The following is a 24232-nucleotide window of genomic DNA, read 5'->3' on the forward strand; positions in this document are numbered from 1 at the left end:
TTCTCAAACTTCGGTGTGCATCAGAATTACCTGGGCAGCTTATCTGAAATGCAGATTCCTGGGCCTTGCCTCACACCAGCCAAATCAAAGTGTCTGGGGGTGGGGCCAGAGGCTCTGCACCTGTGAGAGGAAGCCCAGGTGTTTGTGGTGCGGGTGGGCTGTGGAAGCCGTCTGGTGATGGCGAGCCGTCCGTCGCTCAGAGCACTGTGTGAGGCTTGCCAGGCGGAGTCGGTAGGGTTCAGACTCTCTCTCCCGGGCCTGGAGTCAGTCGTGTAACTTACCTTTTGCCCCTGCAGACGAGTCAGGAGATGAAGAGTCTGTCTCACAGACCGACAAGACAGAGCTGCAGAACACCCTCCGGACGCTGTCCAGCAAAGTGGAGGACCTGAGCACGTGCAACGACCTGATAGCCAAGCATGGCACAGCACTGCAGCGCTCCCTCAGCGAGCTGGAGGCCCTGAGGCTGCCCGCCGAGAGCAACGAAAAGATCAAGCAGGTCAACGAACGGGCCACGCTCTTCAGGATCACATCCAACGCCATGATCAACGTAAGTGCAGATGGCGCCAGTGCCGCGGTGTGATCCTTTCCCCCTTCGATTCTTCCCAAATGCAGGGAAAATTGTAATTGATAAAGCATAGAACGTTAGGTCTCGCCCAGCTGCTCCAGGGGTTTAAGTTACATTGTTTGTTGCACGAACTGGAACAGGTGCTCAGATGGGATGACTCTCAGGCTCCGCTCAAATGGTCAGGAGGACACTGCTCCAGCTGGGGCGTTAGCAGTCCAGAGGGCCAGCCCTGCCTCTGCAACCAGCAGAGCATCTGGTGGCGATGTTAGTGGTGGCCCTTAACCTCTCTGGGTTGTGGTTTTGTTTATTTATTTACTTGGAACAGCTTTATCTCTTGGAGCTAAAAGATCTCGTGGGTCCTTTCCACTGTCACAGCTTTAAGTTGGAGTCTTATCCTTAACGTCGTTAATTCATTCCGGTGTACAGTGTGGTACGTGGGGCTGGGTCAAGTACTAGTGAGAACCTTAGAATACTAAATAGGCCCCTCTTTGTCCTTGATGTCAGGGGTAGTTTGGGGTGATAAGATGAAATACTCAGCTTTGGGCACTTTTTGTTTAAAAAGAAGGGGCCAGCACTTCTGCCCCCTCGTGACACCGGCCTCGGTGGCCGTGGTCTGGGGGACACTTCCACTGCCGGGCTGCATGCCTCTAAGTAAAGCCAAAGCATCGCCACTGTTAGTGATGCGTTTCAGATACCGGGCGATCGGTATGAAATGGATACATGGTTTAAACTGTGCTGTTTTTCCTCTGCCGATGACTGATTCTCACCTGACAGGTTGTTTTAGTAGCTTCTAGTGAGAACACTAGAAGATGTTTCATAACACAAGTGAAAAGCATACTCTGTGAGAAAGGGCTTATGCAGAGGTTTTTTCTATCTGTTAAATGCGATGAAATTACTTCACTAGAGCCAGATTCTCCCCTGTTGGGGGAGCAGTAATAAGTCATTTGCTAAGAAATAGTTCAGCTCATGTGGCTCCTAAAAATCAAAGGACTTTCCCCGTGACCAAGGGAAAATTTAGTTTTTCTCCTTTAAAACCCCTTTGTTGCTTAATAGAAAGTTGTGATAATCTTTATTTTTATATCATTTTCTGAGGTGTAGAAAACTTTCTTTAGTGCTCTGATTCACACAGTGTAGAAAAGACAAATTATTTTGACCGCTGCAGGAAGACCAACTGCCTCCGAGACTCTTCTGCTCATCATCACTGACGCTGTGTTTCTGATGTCTGGTCATGTGCTCCTTTTCCAAACTGTCGCACTTCTCAGTGACCACACGCCTGCCTTTCTGGTCCTCTTGTGATCAGGAAAACCTCATAAGTCATACAGGTCAATTAATCAATATCGAATAAGTATACTATTTATACAGAACAACTCAGGACACATCAGTCTCCTGACAGCAAATGTTGCCTTTTATCCAATGTCAGATGAACACACCCTGCTCCATGACGTTTTTCTTCTACTCTTGATGTGAAAACATTCCTGAATAAAACACCACTTGGCCGAAAGTTTTCTCATAGAACTGCAAGTTGAGTTTGAACTTTACTCTTGAAAATGTGGTCTTCACTCCTCGGGGCGATTCTTCCCGAACTCCTAAGTGTCCGGAGTTTGTGTCAAAGGGAGTGATTCCTTGGAAATCAGAGGGAAGTTGTTTCTCATGCTCGTCTCCCCTGGTGCTCTGCCTGTGCCCCTTTTATAGCCTGTTACTGCTTAAAATGCGTTTTTTTTTTTTATCCCTGTCTTGTTTCCTTTATACCTTTTAGGTGATAGCAAGACCTTAAGAATAATGTGCATGTTAGAAATTAACATGCTGGTGTGTCACGTCTCTAAAGGGGCAGTTAAATCAAAGGAAGACCACATTTCATTCAGGTTCTTCATTGCTTAGGAGACAGCTTTTCTTACTACCAAAATGAATCTAACTCACTCAACACTGTTAGTGTATCCATTTGCTAATCCAGTGAACATCTACTGAGCACCTTCCGTGTTCTAGGCACTGTGCTAGGGGATATAAAATAAATGTGGATGTCGTCCCTGCCCTTGAGAAATTCCTCTCGAATGAGAGGACACAGAAGTAACCAGACAGTTACGGAGTGTGCCAAGAGCATGACAGATGAGCACAGGCTGCTAAGGTAAAGCACACCGGAGGCATTTAGCTCAGAGTGGGAGAATTAGAGAAGGTAACACCTCCGCTGAATTCTGAAAGACGAGGGAGAGTCTTCCTATGAAAAAAGGCAATATAGAGCTTGGGGCCCTGAAGTCCACCTGCCTCAGTTAACTACCTGGATAACCCAGGCAACCTACTTCCTCTGTGACCTCAGTTCCTTTTCTGTAAATGGTGACGATACTAGTAGCTGCTCACAAGGTTGTTGAAAGGCTTTTATTAGATAATCGATGTGAAGCGATCAGTAAAGTACCTGACATGTAGTTGTCTCTCACTAAATTTTAGTTACGCTCAATATCATTAAAAGGAAGTGACAGAGAAGCGTTGATCCATGTAGAGGTGTGGCATATGTGGATCCCTCCCTCTCTCCCAAACTCTGGGACTTGCTGGTAACTGATTATTAATTAGTGGAACGAGTAGTAGCTAGAGATAAGGCTGGGAAGGAATTAAGTGTGGGAGGAGAGGGGGTGCAGATCATACTGAATGGGTTTAGTAGTGAGTTACAAGAGGATATGACTGATTTTGATGCAGGCTTACCATAATGGCTAACACCTTATCAAATGCTTAACTGTGAGCTCCTATGGTTCGAAATGCTTTACATGTAAAGCAACAACTCTTTGAGGCAGTTGCTATTGTTATCTTTTGTTTACAGATGAGGATGATAAAGCACAGAGAGGTTAACTGGCTTGCCCAGAATTCCATAGCTGGGTAGTGGGATGGAGCTGTGATTAGAGCTTCAACAGTCCAACTCCCATGTATGTACTCTGTTCTGCCTCTGAGTATGAGGGATGACAAGTGTGTGGATTTTAGAAGTATTAAAGAAGAATCAATAGTACTTTATATTTGGATGTGGAGAGGAAATAAAAACTAAGAATCGCGGATGTCTCTTAGTTTTCTGGCTTGGGCAGGTGGAAGGGCCCCGGAACTCTTGTGGCATGGGGAATGCCCAGGGAAGAAGCAGAGTCAGAAAGGTAATCTGATGAGTTCAGAATGGGACCAACTGATTTCGAAATTACTTTGAGCCACTGAATAGGCAATAGAATGTTCTGGTCTGAAGCTCCATGAGCACAGAGCTAGAATTACTGATTTCGTAGTCATTAGCCAGTAGTTGAAAGCACGGGAGTGGATATTTTATTTACCTTATGGTTTCTCTGTAACAGGGCATTGAATTTTAAGATTACATTGTTTACTTCTTTCATATATTTATTAAGCAAATTCTCAGGTTCCTACTCTGTACAAAGCAAAGGACCTGGAGATATGTATATGAATGAACGGTAAACTGTCTTCAAGTTGCTTATGGTCCATCTGGAGAGAGAGTCACGATGCTGCTGTGGCATAGGAGTATGTGCCAAGTGCTGTGGACATGTAGAGAAGAGACTGGCTGCTGTGAGACTGGGGAAAGCATCACAGAAAAAGTGACATTTGCCATAGATCCTAAAGAATGAGGAGGACTGGGCCCAGTAGAGAGAAGGGGTAGGAAAGGGTATTCCCGGCAGAGCGAATAGCACATGCTATGGATAGGCAGGCCTGAAAGAAATCTTTCTGTCCAAGAAATGGTGAGTTTAGTGTGACTCCACGAGAAGGTGTTGGAGCGGACACAGCTGCCTGCTGGTGGCCCTGCTGTGAAGGGCCCTTTTGTTCATGAGCAGTAGTTAGGATCTGGTCCCAGTTCCCGCGGGGAGCCAGTAAAGGGACTGAGAAGATCAGATTTGTGTTTTGTCTCCACAGCCCCGCTTTGATTCCTCGGGTGGGCTTCTAGTTGTTACGGTCAGTTGTTTCTCTCAGTGACCAAAATAAAAACAAATTAAGTTTCGTCACATTTGGTCTAATTCAGTGTAGAGTCTCCATTCTCAGTGTCTGAATTCCTCAGCTCTAGGTGAGAATTTATTGAAAGCAGTTATCCTGTGTTTTTCCTCATGTTTCAGTTGATGGATTTTGTTTTCTTTTGGCGCAGTGCACGTAGCTGCCCTCTGCGATGTCGCCACAAATACTTTGCCTAGGTTGTACTGCTCATTTGGTATTTGTTCGGTCTTCACGATCAGGAAAATATAAATGAACCGTGGCAACCATGCTCGTTTTTTTTTTTTTCCCGGAGTTGACCTCGATTGCATCACGGAGCTGGCTGTCCCTGTTACAGTGGAATAACAGGGAAAGTCTTCATTTGTTCTAATCTGCCTGTTCAAGTTCCCAGAATAAGATTGCTTCCTGGGCTTGCAGAGGCCTGAGGGGTGTCTCCGCTGGTTGAGTCACTGTGACACGTATTGACTGTCCCCATACAGGCCTGCAGAGATTTCCTCATGTTAGCCCAGACCCACAGTAAAAAATGGCAGAAGTCCCTGCAGTATGAAAGAGACCAGCGTATCCGACTGGAGGAGACCCTCGAGCAGCTGGCCAAGCAGCACAATCACCTAGAGAGGGCCTTCCGAGGAGCCACGGTGCTGCCGGCAAACACTCCTGGCAGCGCGGGCTCCGGTAAAGGTGAGACGCTGTCCCCCTGGGGAGCCTGTTTCAATAGAAGCCACGTGCTTTTCTGCAGTTTATAGAAGAACTCCGCATTCTCCGGAGTCAATGACTCCTGCGAAGCGCAGCTGGAGCCGCTTATTTCTTCTGGCTCCTCCACTGCTTTCTACCATTTGTTGCTCTGTTCGTGATCGGTATAGAAAAGATCTGGCCGCGCCAGGTTTTGGTTAATATAGCCAAAGTCAACAAAGGAGGCTTCTGTCCCTGTAGATCAGTGCTGCTCCGGCAAAGGAGACATGAGCGATGAGGATGACGAGAATGAATTTTTCGATGCGCCTGAAATCATCACCATGCCTGAAAATTTGGGCCACAAGTAAGTTATCCTTGACTTCACAAAAAAGTGAATAACACATCAACAGGTTAGAAATGTTTTGGTGGGATGTTTGCTGACATCCGGGCTCTTTTCCTTAAGTACATGGAAAACTGTTAACTTTTTTACCTGAACAGGTTGTCCAGAGAGGTTTAAATTCATACATATTCGATCAAAATGTCATTCGAGCACCCATTAATAAGTTTGTGCGGTGTGCGTAGCATTCCGCTTTGTAAAGACAGAGAGAGGATCAAACTCTAGTTCCGGTCTTTGTTCTAATTGTCATGCTTCCTGTCCATATAGACGTACTGGCAGCAATATCAGTGGAGCCAGCAGTGACATCATTCTTGATGAACAGGTAACTCTTTTTTGGGAGTTATCATGAGTGAAAGACTTGGGGTATGATCTCCAAGGATTTGCTAGTAAAGCACTAAGAGAAACAGAAAATACTGTTTTTTTTGTTTTGTTTTTTTAAGCATGGGGGGAAGGGAAGGTTATAAATGCCAGGTTTTCTGTTCTTTGTGGGAGATTGAAAGGCTTTGTTTTTGTTCTTAGTACAAACATCAGTTGGAAGAGACCAAGAAGGAGAAGAGAACTAGAATACCATACAAGCCAAACTATAGCCTCAATTTATGGAGCATCATGAAGAACTGCATCGGGAAAGAACTCTCGAAGATCCCCATGCCGGTGAGGCTCTTGCACGCCCGGGCTGCTGCCGGCAGGCCCCCCTAGGCCTCAGTGTTTCTGTGACAGCCCTACTCACTTGTGGGACAATTTGTGGGGTGGTCTTTGTTACCCTTAGCATCATAAACCATTCCTTAAAATTATCTGCTTTAATTTGGGCTGTGGATCTGGTATGTTCCCAGATCACCTAAGACTAGATGCCTTTGTTCAATAACAGTTATTTATGAGCAGATTCCGGAGCCAGCCCCGCAGGGGGCATGCAGAGATAAATACGGCATCGTTTCTGTTTTCAAGAAGTATTTAGGTTAAAGGAGACAGTCGTGAAAACAGGTAGAGATAGCATTTTCTATGATAGCGTCATTTGAAGTACTGTACGTGCAAAGGTTTGGGGAGCACAGAAGCAAAAATCAACTCATTCCAACCAGAAAGATGAGGACCGTCTCCATGGTGAAGATGGAGTTTGGGCCAATCTTCCTGCCTCCACTCATACCCTCTTCCAATCTGTTTACACTGTTGCCAAAGTGATCATCTTAAAATTGAAAATGTAGTCACGTCACTCCTTAGCGTACAGTCCTTGACTGGATCCTGATGGCTTTGAGGGTAGACCAGATTCCTTGGTGGGCTTGGTCCTTCCTCCCCGTGGGCAAGGCTGTGCCACACACGCCCAGCAGTGTGCTCAGTGGGCGTTACCTGCAGGTACTCACAGGCATCTAGCTTGTTGTCTTTTCCCTCAGGGCCTTTGCCCGCACTGCTCTTTCTGCCCGAAGCTTCAGGAGCTCCCCACATAGCCTCGCCACTTTTCTTTTGCCACGGCTGAATTGTACTATCATCTCTTTGGGCACAGCCTCACCCCGCATCCGGGCAGGGTGACATGTGTCTCCTCTGTGCCCCGGGTTCCATCGTTTATGCCTGGGCAGTGGATGTCGCTTGCCTGTTCATCCCAAGCATTTCCTGAGCAACTACTCTCTGCCTGTTGTTGTGCTAGTGTGTCCGTCAGGTATAGGTTCAATATAAAGAAACAAACTCAAAATCTACTGGTTTAAACCAGAGGTCAGCAAACTATGGGCCTTGGGCCAAATCTGGCTGCCATCTGTGCAGCCCTAATGCTGACAATTGTTTTATATTTTTAAATGGTTGAAAAGACTCAAAAGGAGGATAATGTTTTGTGATGTGAAAATGATATGAAATATAGATGTTCGTGTCCATAAAGTTTTATTGGAACACGGTGACGCTCTTCATTACCTGTTCTCTGTGGCCGCTTTCATCCTATAGGAGCAGTGTTGAGTGGTTTTGACCGAGGCCATATGGCCCTCAAAGCCTAAATATTTACAATCCAGCCTTTCATAGGAATTGCTGACCAACCTCTGTCTTAAACAAATACTAGCTTCACTCATTGTCCTGTGAGAGCCCATAGGTAGGTGGGTCAGGGCTGGTACCGTACTCTGCGGGATCAGGACGAGGCCTTTTCTTCCCTCTTGATCTGCTGCCTGGGGCCTCAGTTTCTAGGTCCAAAGTGGCTGCTCCAGTTTGGGCCATTAGGGTTTCATTCTGGTCAGCAGGAAGGAAAGGGAAGAAGGGCATGGTCTTTCCCTTGGAAGAGTGCTTTCTGGAACTTGGTTATAGGCCCACAGCTGTTGGAGGAAAAGGCTGGAAATGAAGACTTCTATGCTGGGTGGCATCGCCTAGCTAAAAAGCGGGGTTCTATCTCTTGTAGAATAAGGGAAGAATCGATAGTGGAGGGTGGCTGCAGGTTCTGCCCACAGCTAGGTGCGTGGCGTACAGAGATACAGAAAGCGTTCTACCCTCTTGGGGCTTTGGACCACTGTGTGGTTTCTGTCTCACCACGGACTGTTTCTTGTAGGCAGACATTGTGTCTTATTGGTCTTTATAACCCTGATGCTTCACCAGTACCTGGCATGTCGAAGTAATCAGGTAACTGGGTCTTGAGGAACAAATAGATTTATATGTAAGTGTGTAAGATTTTTTTGTTAGGAAAATGTTGACTCCAGACAAGAAAAGCCCATGAGTAAGCACACTGGAGAAACACACTGCTGCCTCGAAGGAAGTGCCTTGGGAACGTGGTCTGGAAGCTGGTGGTCTCCTACGTCCAAGGCCTTTGCAGCCTCAGAAATGCAGATCCTGCTTAGAAACAGCTTCTGAGGCGAGGTGACCTTTCTGTCCTCCTTCACCATTAGTTCCTTGTTGACTTTGCCTCTAGGAATGTGCGGTCTCATCCCTGTTATACAAGGGCAGATCTAGTCCTCGCCCTTCCCCTGTTCTGTGCTGCATCAGAAAAGCTTGTCCGTCTGGGTCGTTTTTCTCAGGCTTCTGTGTCTTCTGGCCTCGAGCTGAGCTCCAGCAGTGCAAGGCACCAGTAGGAGCTCGGAGCAGGGAGGAAGGGAGAAACTCCAGGAGGCTTACAAGGGTTTTAGCTCCCGGCCTCTGCACTGCAGTAGTACCACTGCCGCTCTTCCTTCTAGCTGACCAACAGTTACAGCTTCCTGCCGTTGCTAACCTTGAGGTTGTCTTTTTTGGCTGCCCAGCTCTCCATCAGCTATAGAACGAATTCCCTGCTTCTTTCCACTTTAAAGTCACGGATTCATTTGTTTCCCTATTAACCCTCTGAGTGTTAAAATGACCGATAGGAAAAGCTTGGCACTTTTAGAGAAACTATGGTTCCTGGAGCAGTTGTTGGGGGCAGGGCTGTGTGCGTGAAAAGTGACGATAGCTTCAGGACACATTGATCCTGGTCCCAGGCAGTGCTGATGTGTCTTGTCCAGCTCAGAGCTAAGAAATCAGAATCCTGGCCTGACGTAGAACTGAACTGACACTTAGGTGTCATCCAGTAGTCATGTAGTCACCAGGAGAGGACATCACCCATCCCCAGTCTTCCTCAAAGTATATAGAAATAATTTCTTAACGTTGTCTAAAATTCTGCCACTGAGAGATTTTGTTGGCATAGGTCGTAAGCACCCTCTTTTAAAAAGACTTTTGAGGATTCAAGTTTTATCCGTCTGTTGCCCCTCCGCATGCATTTTTCTTATAGTGCTCTTCTCCCAGTGTCGAGGTGGCTCTGGAGTGTGGCACACTGGCTTGGTTGAGGGTCAGTAGATCCTACTTCCCCTAAGAAGGCTGGTCTAATATTGGTCCCGTAGCTCTGTCTTCGTTGGGAAATTTTATAGAAATTTGTGGTATATTTCTCAAAGAAAAAAGCAGGCTGTGGTATATTATTTAATTTTATTTTTTTTTTTAGAAATGTACAAATGCGTAGAAACAAACATGAAAAATCTTAATAATGGTTATCTTTGGGTGATGGCACTTAAAGTAAATGTTTTCCTTCATACTTTGTTTTCAAAGTTTGTTATAGTGAAAATTACAAGATATTTCATAATTGAGAGGACGGTAAATATTAGGGGAGTATGTGGCTCAGGGATTGGCGGGTAGGAGGTTGGACAAAAATGCAGACAAAGAGGTGGGATCATAGGTAAGAAAAATGTTTTTGTTTGGTTCGTTTAACTGAAATATTGCTCTATGCCAGCACCATTCAATGGATGGGAATATTCCTTCCTCTGTTCTCTGGACTCAGAACTCAGGCTGGTAATATTCAGGCCCATCTAACGGTATTGCAGATTAAATAAATTTTATGAGCTAACCTGGAAATCTAACCTTTTATTTTTTTTAGCATTTGTAAAAATACTGTTGTCATCTTAAATTCCAGTCAATTGAGAAGGTAACTCTTTTTAGAAGACGAGGAGGGTGGGGAGACAATGTCTCTTTTGTTCAGTTCTCTACACCCAGTGAGTCAAAGGGTCTGGCACACAGGAGGGCTCAATAAATATTTGCGGAATGAAAAAGCGAATGAACGAACAAATGAACATCTTCTCCCTGACAGCAGCACACAAATATCTAGTGACTGAGTGCCCTAAGTTGGCTCTGGAACTTGAAAAGTGGAAACACTCAGCCCCCATCATGAGCACTCCAGGTCCAAAAGAACAACCGTCCAGCTCAGAGCTAAGAAATCAGACTCCAGGCCTGGTGTAGAACCGAACCGACACTTAGCGACACTTCCAGTCCCAGAGGGAGTGGAAACTAACTTTTGTAATGTTTTTCTTTTGCTAACCAGCACTTGCCAGTACTTAAAAGTTACTAACCTTCCTTTCTTCCCTCAAGAATTTTAAATACCTAACTTTCTCTCCGAGTATACGTGTGCTAAAATACATTTCCTCTTTTATTCATTCATTCAATACCTATTTGCTGACGGTCTCCTACATCCAGTGCATTGATGACTCTCGGATATGCAGTGATGAACAGAAGAGACGTGGTTCCCACCTCAAAGAGCTCATAGTTAGTGAAATAAATGAAAATGGTGCCGTATTCCACTCACTGACATGCGCAGTTGGCCAGGGAGAACAGATCGCTTGCAGATCTTAAGAGTTAATCTATTCAGCGAAGGCCTCTCCTCTTCCCAGGGATTTGCTTCATCACCGCGACATCTCAATATGTCCACCTGCAAAAATTAAACTGTCTCTTATAGAGGTGTAGGCAAAGGTTTTTATATCTGTTTTTTTCCTGACAGGTGAACTTTAATGAGCCCTTATCCATGCTTCAGCGCCTTACTGAAGATCTGGAATACCATGAGCTGTTAGACCGAGCTGCAAAATGTGAGAACTCTCTAGAACAGCTCTGTTATGTTGCAGCTTTCACCGTGTCCTCCTACTCCACTACTGTCTTCCGTACCAGCAAGCCATTCAACCCACTTCTTGGGGAGACCTTCGAGCTGGACCGATTAGAGGAGAATGGGTACCGATCCCTCTGTGAGCAGGTAAAGGCGCCTTGAGACCATGACACATGTCCTTTTTGAAGAAACGCATGACTTTTTTGGTTGCTCCCCTGGGTACTATGTTTGCAGAAGTTCCAGTCCCTGTCACCCGGCCCAGGACTTCCACACTGGAGGCTCTAGTGTTCACCTACTATTGTGGACATAAAAATGTCAAGTGCGAATTTTCGGTGTTTATCATCACTTACTAGACAGTATCTTTTCCTTCTCTTTTCTTCCTTCTTAATTTGAACCACTGATTTCTTCAAGGTGAGTCATCATCCCCCTGCTGCTGCACACCATGCTGAGTCCAAAAATGGCTGGACATTGCGTCAGGAAATCAAAATCACCAGCAAGTTTCGAGGCAAATACCTCTCCATCATGCCCCTCGGTAAGGCCTCCATCTTTGTAAGATATTAGTGCTCCAGGAACGGAAGGTTTTCTGGCATGAGGGAAGATCACTGGTTTAGGAGACAAGAGACCAAAGTCTCTTGGTTAACCTTACTAGCTGGCTTCGTGCAGGTCATTTAACTTCTCAGCTATCGAATGAGTGAGGATGTGTGAGACTCCGTAAGGACCCATGCAGTCATAAGTTTTTTGTCTTCTTAGCTATATTTAATGCATCTTTAACTATGATTTTTAAAAGTAAATTCTAATATTAAAAAAAAATTATCTCTTAACTGATGTTGTTTCTTCTATTACCCTAGAAATCAGATTCTCTCTATAAATCAAAGTTCTTGTGACTACAAGGTTAGTTTCTTAGCTACCCCTCCTACCTCTCCTCACCTTTCTCTCCCTCTCTCTTCCTCTGTCAGATGGATTAGATATTATTTATATAATGGCTGAACTCCAGGTAAGATGAAACTTTGTTTTAAAACATCGTATTGGATCACAAGTTAATTTTGCACCAAGATCAAAAAGATTAGGCCTTGGAACAGGAATCCTAATATGCAATGTTAGAGAGTCTGTAACTTTAAGGGAATTGAGATTACTCAAAAAGTATAGCAGAGATTCTCGATACTCTGTTGAACTAGAGCAGCCACATTTGGCCATGTGTGTACTGAAGAGTGAATGCTGGTCTGCAGAAGAAGCAGCACAAAGCACATAGAAACCAAATGGCTCCCTAAAGACAGAGCCGACAGTGACTACCCGAGCTCCTGTGGCTTTCTGTCTCCCAGTTTGGGTCTCTCGTGAGGCATGGCCGCGGTGCTTGATTAGTGCGGTATAGCCATCTTCTTTAATAAACGTCCCTCTCTCCCAGAAACACAAAATGGAGCAGGTGTAGTGCAAAGTAGGAATTAGCCAGAAAAAAGTTGAGGAATGTTGGCAATTCCAAAAGGAAAAAGGGAACTGGCGTGTTAACTGTCCCTTCATAGTTAATATGCAAAAGGCCCTTAAATGAAAAGGAGACTGAGTGATTTTGGTCTTGATCTTCACGGGGGATATTTTAAAAAGTCTAACTGCTGAATTCTCTTTAAAGCTAGTGATTACAGAAGTATTAGGTTAAGAGTAGTAAATGCCTGGGATGATCACACCTAATTTGCAGAAGTCGGGTGTCAGTGGGCCTATAGCAGTGTGACTCCCCCATGGAGAAGAGTTTCAGGGGCCACCTGAGGCTCTCCAAAGAGATGGATTATATTTAGTTCTAAGGAGGGTTCTATATACATTAAAAGTAGCAATAAACCTAACTTACCAGTGATGTGCTATACATTTCTCTAAAATTTGACTAATCTAGAATTCTTTGAGGGGTAAATAACTGTATAAACATGTCTAAGTGATGGATCTAATTTTTTTAGAGTTAAATATCTTTGATAGGATTCCATTCCTAAGGCTATTTAAGAATTCAGGTTACTCAAGTGTGTTGTTTTAAGTCCCTCCATTCGTTAGGACTGAGTACTTGCCATGTACCAGGCATGGTTCTAGGTGCTGGGGAAACTAAGTGAACAGAACTCAGACACAAGCCTTCATGAGGAAATTGAACAAAGAATTGACATAGTGACAGGATGTCGAATACAGAAATATAGAGAGTGGTATTCCCAGACACTAGCCCTGGGGGCGGCTGTAGTTCATACATTTGGGTCCGTGACTTGGAAGGAGAATTGTACAGTGAAACTTTCACATTCTCAGTGGTACTCAGCTCATAGGTGGTAAATTCTGAGTTGGCAACAAATGTCTCCGAAGAAAGATACATAAACAGGATTGTGAGCGAATAGGCAGATAGATGTTTTTTTGAGGTGGCGGCAGGTGATCTGAATCTTCTTGTAAAATAGACTAAAAGGTTAGAATTCTTGCAATCGGAAAAAGAATTTTTCCAGAAAATATGATTGAAGTTTGTAAAATGATGAAGACTATGATAGAGGTAAATATGAATTTTCTCATTGAGTTCCAGGGTATTGGAACTAGGTGATAACCCCGAAGTTTAAAGAGACACGTTTGGATAGGGATATTATTTTATGGGTTCGGAGTTCCCTAACCCAAGAAGAACCACGATTTGAGAATGCGAATGAAGCAGCCACTCAGCCTGTCGATCTCTGTGTCAATGATACTGCTGGGCTCCTCGGACCGTGAATTTGTCCCCGAATGGTACTTTAGTCAAAAAAAAGTCCCCTTATATATTTTATCCATATTTCCAGTTTCTAAGTTCCTTTTAATAGAGTGTTTAATAAGACACAAAGTGTTTACATTTGTTATAGTTATTGACGAGGTAGAATTTACATCTCCTATTTTGGTATTTGTTTTCTGTACATCTTGTGTGTTTTTGTCCTTCTATTCCTCCGTTAGTGCCTTCTTTCTGTGTTAAGTAGATGTTTTTCTAGTTTACCATTTTAGTTCTCTTGTTATTTCTTTTACTGTATTTTTAAAGGTATTCTTGTAGTGGTTATCCTAGGTGTTAGTTAACTTCTAATAGTCTAGTGGAGATTAATACCAACTTTTCTGAATAGTATACAAAACCGTTGTCACTTATGCGGATCCATTACCTTTTCCTTCCTTCATGCTTTTATTTTCCTACAAATTGTATTTTTTTGCATTATAATTCCATCAACATAGTTTTATAACTTGCTTTATGTGGTTGTCTTTTAACTCAGGAGGAAAAAAGAACTGCGAGCAAAAGATATGCTTTAGTTGTAGTTTTCTTTAACGATCACTTCATTTCTTTTTTTTTTTCCTTTATTTTTTACTGTAGATTTAAGTTACTGTCTAGTGTCCCTTTATTTCACCTCGAAGGACTTTAGTATTTCTTGAAGGGCAGATGAGCTAGCTATGCATTTTTTTAGTTTTTGTTTATCTGGAATGTCTTAAGTTCTCCTTTTTTTATATATATATAAAGAATAGTTTGGCTGGTTATAGAATTCTTGGTTTGACAACCTTTTTCAGCATTTTGAATGTGTCATCTCACATTCTGCCATGGTTTCTGATTATCTTATTTAGGATCGTTTTTCTCTTGCTGCTTTCAAGATTCTCTGTCTTTGTGTTTTAATAGTTTGGTTATGATGGATTTCAGCGCGGTGCTCTTTGAGTTTATCCTACATGGAGTTTATTGAGGTTCTTGGATGTGTAGATTAGTATATTTATCAAATTCAGGAATTTCTGGCTACTAGTTCTTCAGTTACTCCAGCTGTACACCATCTTGGCAGCTGCTTTGTTAAACAGTTGCCACTGATGGTTTTGATAATCACTTTGGAAAAGGCTGTTTGAGGTGCTAGTGTTCTTGATTATACTGAGGAGCAAACATATGTGTCTTTACTCCACCATTCTGGAGGTGGCTCTTCCCCTTCATACGTCTTAAATGGCTCTATTTTTAGATCTTTAACTTAATGTCAAGTTTTCAAGACACAATATTACATAAAGGAAGGCAGTCCTAGGACATTCTTTGTTTTTCCACTATTCCTGGAGCTGGAAGGGACACTACAGAACAGGTACATCATCAGGGTGGAATATAGGATTATGGTATCAGGCTATACAGATGTTCTGATCATTTTGAACTTCAGCTCTGGCATTCTCTAGCTGTGTGACTTTGGGCAAATGACTTGACCTATCTGAGCTCAGAGTCTTCATTGGTAAAATGGGAATGTGGTAGGCTGCATAAGGCCCCTCTCCCCCAAAATATGTTTACATTCTAGTCCCCGGAACCTATGAATATATCATTTTACATAATGAAAGGAACTTTGTAAGTGTGGTTATGTTAAGGATCTCGAGATGGGGAGCTAATCCTGGTTTATTCCTTGGGTTCAGTATAATCGCAAGGGTTGTTATGAAAGGGAGGCCTGAGGATCAGAGTCAGTGACAACAGAAACGAGATGTGAGTGGTGCTAGAAAGGGAACACAACCAAAGGAAGCAGGTGACCGCTAGAAGCCGGAAAAGGCAAGAAAATAGATTCTCCCCTAGAGGTTTCAGAAGGGTCACAGCCCTTCTGACACTTTGATTTTTAGACTCTGACCTCCAGAACTGTAAGAGCAGAAACTGTGTTATTTTAAGCCACCAAATGTGGCATTGGTTCCATCAGCAATAAGAAACAAATCTAGAGGATAGAGCGACTGCAGCTGAGGTATCAGCAGATATTTGAGGGCCACCATATGCCGGGAAATCTTGTAGGTGCTATGGATACCGTAGTGAACAAAAACCACTTTGCTCTCATTTAGCTTGTGTTCTTGTCTTAAGCAGAAGACAAAGCGAATATATAATTTAATTTAATTTTCTATGGTGTGAAGTCTATGAAGAAAATAAAGTGGAGATATCTCAGAGGTTAATGGAGAAACGAGTATGCGTGTGGTTCCTTTGATAGAGTAGTCAAGGAAATCCACTCTGAAAAGGTTACGTTTGAACAGAGACCTGATAACAAAAAAATCAACCAAAAGATGGTTTGTGGGAGAGCATTCCAGACAGAGAGAACCCCAAAGGTAAAGCCCTGAGGGGGGAACAAGTATAGCATGCATGAGAAGCAGTGAGGCTGGCTCAGCGTGAGTGGGGGTGGCGGGGCGTGCATGATGTCAGAGAGTTTTCTTCTAATTGCAGTGGAAAATCATTGAGAGGTTTGACGCAGTGCGCCAAGTTGATATGACATGTTTTAAAGAGACCATTTTGACTAGAGACTTTAAGGGGCAAAAGTAGAAGCCGGGAGACCAAAAAAGAAGTTGTTATAGAAGTTTAGGCAAGAGATGATGGGGAATAGGCTGCAGTGGCTGTGGAAGAGTCATTCATTGAGCAGGAGGTGTAGGGTATGTGTTGGAAATGGTCATGAATGTGATAATGTGTGAGGAGGACATAGCACAGCATCTGGTACACAGCAGTGCTCTCAGCAGAGTTCCCATTACTGTTAATGTCATTGTCACCGTCACCACCCCTGCTGCTGCAGCAGCCAGGACTGCTTTAATCTTTTGTGCAAGAAAGACACAACTAAGCCACAATCAGTGTTCTTTTCACTAGTGGTTACAGAGGGAGCTTAGAGTTATACCATTACTAGAATTAACTGTTTTATAAGTATGTGTGTATATGTGTGTGAGTGTGTGTGTGTGTGTGTGTGTGTGTGTGTGTGTGTATAAAATCTTTAAATTTTTTTATTATTTTGAATCTTCAGCCACCTCTCTTCAAACCATTGATTTTGGTTTGGTATTCATTTGCGATTAACTCACAGGCACACGAGAAGACTATATCTACTGAATACCTATTATGTTTCAAGCATTTTACTGGGCAAACAGACACATTTAAGGAACAACTACATGTGGTTACTGCAAGTTTACAGGTGGATAAAACCAAGGCCTAGGCAAGTTAAAAACATCCCCAGGGTGTAGTACTACAACGCCATTCTGGTACTGGTACTGGTACATTCTGGTACCGCTTGGATTCACACCAACCCTGTCAGTTAAAGCATGGTCTCCAGCAAGTCTGCCCTTACTTCACATGTCAGCCACGTGTTTGGAGGGCCCCAGACCACCTGCACATCTGACCAACTGGCTATAAATTCAGGGGTTTCCCTCCCCTCAAAAAGAAAGAAAAGAAATAAATTCAGAGGTTCCCACAGTTCCTTCAGGTTTGATAATTGGCAGAACGACTCAGGACTCAGGAAAATGCTATCCTTGCTTTTACAGTTTTATTGTAAGAGGTACAAATCAGGACCAGCCAAACGAAGAGAGAAACAGAGGGTAAGGTCTGTAAGAAACAGAGGGTCCCGAACAGAGAGCTTCCACGCCCCATCCCCATGGAAACAGGGCACATCACCCTCCTGGCACATTGATATGTTCACCAACCAGGAAGCTCCAGCAAGCTTCGTTGTCAAGAGATTTTATTGGAGTTTTATTATATAGGTATGGTCGATCAAATCATTGGCCACATGATTGAACTGCATATCCAGGCCTCCTTCTCTCTCTGGAGGGAAGGGAATGTCATTCCCAGGAGGTGGGGCGATCCAGCCCTTATCAGGTGGCTCAAAGCCCCAGTCTCTAATCACGTGGCATGGCTTTCTGTCCTGCCCTCATTTTGGGTCATCTTGCTAGCAGAAGCTATCTGGGGGCCCACCATGATGACTCACTGGCATAAACTTTCAGAGTCACTGTGAATAACAAAGACATCACTATCACTTGGGAAATTCCAAGGGCTTAGGGCTTAGATATTTCTTTCCAGGAACCATGGAAAGAGCAGACAAATTCTTTATTATACAACACAGGGTCACACATCTAAGGAGTAGTGGAGCCAAGACTGAATCCTGTCCTGTCTGACCCCAAAGCCCCTACTCTATCCATCACTCCTTTTCATTGTTGAAGCCCTTAGATGGGTGACCCATAAGGTCACACAGCTAGTTACTAAAAATAGGGTCTGGCCCCCAGTACTGACCGCCAGTGTATGCTCCTTCCCACAATCAATTCTATTTTTTCATGTTGAGGCAGATTTGACCTGTTCCTATAAATTTTGCAGCTGGTATGATGGACACAGCTGGTGAAAAGATTGGGGGGGTTACTTTCATTTTTATTTCTACAATTGCACAATATTGCTTCCTAGATAAGCTGTATCAGTTGTCAGTGTTTGTCATCATTTCGTTATGTTTTTCTCATAAATTTAAAAATCAAGCGAAAAGATTCAGTCAGTGTTTCCAACATTTAAGAAAGTTATAAATTCGTTTCGATTTATTGGTTTTTTTTTCTTTTAAAAGTAAGAAATATCAAAAGAAAATCAACCCATTCTTATTTCTAGCTCATATAGTGATATTTTTTCTAATATTTGCTTTAATTTATGTACCTCTCTCTGCTTCCAGGTAGCATCCACTGTATTTTCCATGCAACTGGGCACCACTACACTTGGAAGAAAGTTACCACAACAGTGCACAACATTATTGTGGGCAAGTTGTGGATAGACCAGGTGAGCACAGGTGCCCATGCGTTTCTGAAGTTCAGAAGAATACCTCCTTAGGTACTCAGGACACATGAACTGGCCCCAAACTGTTGTTACCTATCAGTTTCTCCTAGGAATTTCTCTCAGCCTCCCTGAGTTTCTGTACCACAAAGTATTATTTATAAATGACCAAGTAATAACATTCATTGGGATTATGTCAGACACTATGACGGATACAGGAAAATAATAAACACGGCTCCCATTCTTCATCCTTTCCTTATTCATTAGACATTTACTACCAAGCTGAGTGCCAGGTCCTGGGGATACAAAGTCAGATGAGACGTTGTCTTCAGAGAGTGACTGTATCATTGACAATGTGACAAATATGTGTACGTCGAAAAGTATTTAACAAAATACAGTAGAATAAGAGGTGTACTAAGTTAATATCTTTTTAATTGTGAATATGCTCTTAAGACAATGGTCGCAATCAATTCAGAAGAGGGCACACTGTCAGCATCAGGAAAAGTCCCAGCTGTGTGACTTAAGCTTCATCTTAAAGAGTGGTTTGGGACTCAGAAGATTGAGAGGAGAAGAAAATAAAATGAATAAAGTATATAGAAAGGCCTGCCATATGTAACCTTGAAATAGCGAGGAGATTACTTTGATTTAAGCACAGAGTTCCTGAAAGGTACTAGTGGAGGATCAGTTTGGAAAAGTAAATTATTATGTAAATACCAGTATATGTGCTGAAGGTCAAATCATGCCACCTAACATGTGACACACACACAAAAAAACAAAGGTCATTTGGTCTTCATTCCAACCTGGGATCCAAGGTGACATTTCCTGCCCCATCTCACAGTTGGCTAAGACCTGAAGCTTAAGCAAGAGAGTGCTAGAATGGAAGACTGAACATAAAGAATTGTGAGGCATGGTGTTGCTAGATATTCACATCATCCAGTCTTTATAAAACTAATCCATGATTCTTTTCATTTTATAGTCTGGTGAGATTGATATTGTGAATCACAAGACAGGAGACAAGTGCAATCTTAAATTTGTTCCTTATAGCTACTTTTCTCGGGATGTAGCAAGAAAGGTAAGAGAAGTTGGAATTTAAATTTTTTCATTTAACATGTATCCATTTGAAAGCCTACTCCTTTGGGACCGGAATGTGAAATTCTCTCTCTGGGTGGATGGGTAAGGAATTGAATTATGGAGTGGATAGATGATGGATGGATGGATGGATGAGTGGATGGATGGATGGATGGATGGATGGATAAGCAGGTAGATAAATAGATAATTTAAATATATATATTTTTTCCTAAATATATATTTATTCTAAATACATATATAAATATAAATATATATACACATATGGTGATTCACAAATAAAAGAGAGGTAAAGGAGAAAGTCAGCAAGAAAGGGGATCTGTTGCATTACTAAAACAAAATCCTCCTTCTGGAAACAACAACAAGTAAGAAAGTAAAAATCAAGAGCAATGAGAGACCGAAAATAGGAAACAGAGGAGGGACTAATAAAAGGATTATAGGAAGAAGGGGTGGGCACTTTGACCCTGTGAATGAGTCTGAGCACAAGTTGTGTGTGACCCCACAGTGGAAGGGTGCCATGAGAATTCTGGTGGGAAAGCAAAGAATAGTTGGGGATTTAAATCCATTTGTGGCTCGCTCTGATTTCTGGAGAGAAGAAAACACCATGATTCTGAGCACCAGTCAGATCTTTTTTCTACATGTTATCATTACTTCAAAAACTACAATAAAATGGTAATGAAACCTCCAACTCATGGCTCAGTTATTTTAAGCAGCTTAAGAAAATTTAACAAAATAATTTGGATGACTCCATGGCATTTGTCATAACAGGATTTAACCGGCATTTACCCTAGGACTTTGGTTTCCAGAAGAGTCGTCAGGTAAGCTAACTCAAGATGGCTGTGGTCTGTACTCTAAAGCCCTGCTGTCCATCCTTGCAGGTGACAGGAGAAGTGACAGATCCATCAGGAAAAGTTCACTTTGTCCTCCTGGGCACGTGGGATGAGAAAATGGATTGTTTCAAAGTACAGCCAGTCATTGGGGAAAATGGGGGTGACGCTCGACAGAGAGGCCATGAAGCTGAGGAAAGCAGGGTCATGCTGTGGAAGAGGAACCCTCTACCGTGAGTATCGGCAGGCCTGCCACCCGGGGTCCTGTGGCCTCAGCCCAGGAGCCGTACTGGCGGCATTTCTGCCTCCCCTCCCACCTAATTCTGTGAGAGACTGAGCAAGAGAAATCTAAACCTTTGGCGAGATCACCAGAAGGTTGTCGTATGGCTGGAGATGTAGCATGCCCTGTCCCAAGACAGTTCAAACTAATCACACCATTTCTTCCCAGCCATATTTGGTGCTTTCTGTAGGGTCCTTTGGATTGTGGTTACTTTTCTATAATTTAGAGCAAAACCATTTAGAAGTGGCTAGAAGGGAAGTTACCTACCACCTGTTACCGTTTTGCCTAAAGGCCCAGCAGCAATATCAAACTTTCTGAGATAATGTACAGGACTTTGGAAATAAGATGGAGGCCGTTTGTCTCCTGTCATCATTTAATATGTAGTAATAGCCAGTCTGTAGTCATAGCCAAGATTATCCCAGGAAGAGGTTAGAAAGAAAGCAGAGGAAACAGGAATAAGGAATTTTCATTTACTAGAATGTTTCATTCTTCCTAATGAACTTCTTCAGCTGAGCACGACACCAGCCCAGGAAACTGGAACTGAATGATGCTGGGGAGACGATGAGGAGTGGGTTCAGTCAGGGCCTCTGAGTTGTGGGGGAGATGACATGGTCCTTGAGCCTTTGCATTTGTCGAACAGCCTCGGTGATGTCGTCTTTTGGCAGTGTGCCTAGTTGTTGCTCCCTAACTAGCTAGGGCCTGGGCTCTGGCATCACCCTTTCTCTTTCTCATCTTTGACTTTTAGGAAGAATGCAGAAAACATGTACTACTTCTCAGAGCTTGCCCTGACTCTCAATGCCTGGGAAGTGGGCACGGCCCCCACAGACAGCCGGTTACGGCCAGACCAGAGACTGATGGAGAATGGGCGCTGGGATGAAGCAAATGCTGAGAAGCAGCGCCTGGAAGAAAAACAAAGGCTTTCCAGGAAGAAACGAGAAGCAGAAGCTGTGAAAGCCACAGAGGACGGTAACGAACCTGCCTTCTACTCGATTTCTTGATGGGTAGAGAATACCAACATGTTTGAGGCTCTAATTCTGTTTTGATTTGCCCTCTTTCCCTTTTAGGCACACCCTACGATCCCTATAAGGCACTGTGGTTTGAGCGGAAGAAGGACCCTGTTACCAAGGAGTTAACCCATATTTATAGGGGAGGATACTGGGAGTGTAAAGAAAAACAGGACTGGAACTCGTGCCCGGACATTTTCTGAACCTTCGGCAGTCACAAAAAAGGAGGAGCCAAAGGCGAAGAGGACAGAGGATGTGCGGGAAAGCCGGCCATTGGGACTCTCTTACTGAGTGCTTTCCTCAAGTTTGTCTGTCTTAACCAATCATTTTTTCCAAATCAATCACCAGAAGCAGACACCAGTGGTGGTGATTGGCTGGTTGCCTTAGCTGATTGAAACAAACTGAAATTGACATACTAGATACCTATGTTTGTAAGAGAGTTTAGTGGCTGGACGTTAGCGTTTTTCCACTTCTGCAAAGTCAAGTACTCTTGGCTCTTCCTTCTCCCTGTGCCCCCATTTAAGATGATGTCATTCGCCCTCCCCTTTTAGTGCCCTGCTCGGCCAAGATCTACGCAAGATGATGATTCAGGGGCATTTTGGTGCTGTTCAGAGCAAGAGCTGATTTTTGAAGTCCCTTTAAAAGGAAACATGTAAGACTTACCAACGGAGGCATCGCGAATGATTGTGGTGGAGCTGAGGCTGACGTGCTGAAATGAGTTCACCAGTGGGGTTAGTTTCTTGGGGGGGCGTCGGTGCAGAGAGAACTGCGTTTTGAACCGCTCGCCAGGGGGACCGTTCTGTATAGTTGGAATATTTAGTTATATTCTTGGAAGTTGCCATCTTCACTCACGTAAAACACCCTGCTACTGCTCTCCATCTTTTTTGACAGCAGCCGGAGGCCACCTGTGCTGGTCGGTAGGCGGGTAGCGGTGTCCTCACAAAGGGGTTTTGCGGACTTGCTCAGGCGGAGAACTTCTGAGAACACAAGGCAGGATGGAAAAAGACCGCTAGCCACTTTCGCTTTCCCAGTTCCTCCTCACCCCCATCCTTCATTGCCTTTCTTGCTTCTCTGCTCTTGGCACAACACCAGTCGGGGGCCGTGCCCCAGTGTGGAGCGAAACGTTGCCTCCCGTTCTGATACACTTCAGAATCTGAGAGGACTTCATCTGGAATAAGAGTTGTCACCATCTCTCAAGCCCCATGGACTGGAGCCACTTATGGAATAATGTGTTAAATATCTGTATATTATATATATGTAGAGAAAAATCTAATTTTTTGTTCGATTTTCCTTCTTCCCATTAAGAATCTTGTTTTTTGATATCGCTCGTCTCCCTGGGACTGTCCCGGGTGTGTGGGCGTGGAGCGGAGCCTCTGCTTCGCACCTTGAGGGGACAGACTCAGCCGGAGCAGGATCATGTCTGGCAGCCACTGAACAGGGGTTAGCCAGCGTTTGCATCATGGGGCGCCCACCGCTGTCCAGTCTGCTCTCCTAATTACCTGACTCTTGAAAATGAAAACCTCTTTCCTGCCTTTTTTCCTTCTTTTCGTCAGGAAGAGTATGGGTCAAAAGTCAGGAGGGTAATTTCCAGTTCATTCTGCCTCTGTCCAAATCACAGCACACAGCCGAGTCCCAAAAGAACCTTCTTCCAAGGACCCGGGGCTGACAGCAGCGTCACGCGCGTGGGTGAGCGACCTGCTCCTGCTGGGCCTCGGCTTCCTCCGTTTTTGTTCTTTCTCTGTTTCCGTTGTCTTGAGAAACCTCGCCCCGAGCAACCCACCCTTGGTTGAGGATCACACATTGAGGTGCCTTCCTTGTATGCTTTTTGTTTCGTGTTTTTTGTTTCTGTTCCTTAACAGCTGAGCCTCAGCCAGGGTGTGGGTTGTAGCGGGCAATGTCATTCCAGAGGAAGCCAGCCCGCCCAGGAAGCTGGGTTTATACTGGGTTGATAGTGTGCCTAGTCCCTCCCCACCGCCCTCCTTCCCCGTTGTGACGAGAGAGGGGCAGGGAGAGGGGCAGGTGCTGGGGAGCTGCCCACCAACCTGATGCCCAGCACGAGCAAGGGGCTGTCTGGGGCTTCCTTCAAGGAGGCCTGCGAAAGTGTGACCTGATGAATAGACGGGCTTGAGACAGTGGGACTCCCTCAACTACGCTGAACCTCCCCACTTTGTCCCCACCCTTCCTTCCTACACCGTCTGCCCTACATCTCCAGCCCGATCCCCCATCAGATTCCTGCTAACGGAAGAAGCTTCAAGTCCTTCAGGTGAAATAAAGTCACATCAAAACAAAACAAAACATATATTTTAGTTTTTTTTGCCTTATTGTTTTTTTCCAAGAAAACTACTAAATTAAATAATTTTTAAAAAGTCATATTGGTCGTCTGATTCACTTCTAACTAGGTAAATGGTGGTGGGAGGAGTTGGAGAACAGGCCTGGTGATTTGTTCTCGCGAGTCTGGGAGACTGATCTTCGTGGGAAAACGGGGCCCAGATTCGCAGACGCTTAGGGAAGCCCGGGACCGGAAGAGCAGTGCGCCCAGCCCCTGCTGCTGCACCGGGGCGCAGTCGTCAGCAGGCCCCCTTGGGACAGGGGGATCGTCTCTAGTGTTATCGATATCGGGCCTGTTTCACTCAAAAAATAA

General features: G+C 44.1%; 1 protein-coding gene across 1 annotated transcript in view; it reads left to right on the forward strand.

Annotated features, from left to right (window-relative positions):
• Window positions 1-23240, forward strand: part of OSBP (oxysterol binding protein) — a 29833-nt gene extending 6593 nt beyond the window's left edge. The window contains exons 3-14 of the mRNA XM_039860177.1: window positions 297-547; window positions 4999-5197; window positions 5450-5552; window positions 5853-5907; window positions 6105-6236; window positions 10810-11055; window positions 11320-11440; window positions 18297-18400; window positions 19371-19466; window positions 20359-20540; window positions 21333-21553; window positions 21652-23240. Of these exons, the coding sequence (XP_039716111.1) occupies window positions 297-547; window positions 4999-5197; window positions 5450-5552; window positions 5853-5907; window positions 6105-6236; window positions 10810-11055; window positions 11320-11440; window positions 18297-18400; window positions 19371-19466; window positions 20359-20540; window positions 21333-21553; window positions 21652-21794 (1853 nt within the window). The 3' untranslated portion in view covers window positions 21795-23240. The remainder of the gene's footprint in view (window positions 1-296; window positions 548-4998; window positions 5198-5449; window positions 5553-5852; window positions 5908-6104; window positions 6237-10809; window positions 11056-11319; window positions 11441-18296; window positions 18401-19370; window positions 19467-20358; window positions 20541-21332; window positions 21554-21651) is intronic.
• The last annotated feature ends 992 nt before the right edge of the window (window positions 23241-24232 follow it).

This window comes from Pteropus medius, unplaced genomic scaffold (genome assembly GCF_902729225.1).
Source record: "Pteropus medius unplaced genomic scaffold, Ma_sr-lr_union100, whole genome shotgun sequence".
Taxonomy (NCBI): Eukaryota; Metazoa; Chordata; class Mammalia; order Chiroptera; family Pteropodidae; genus Pteropus; species Pteropus medius.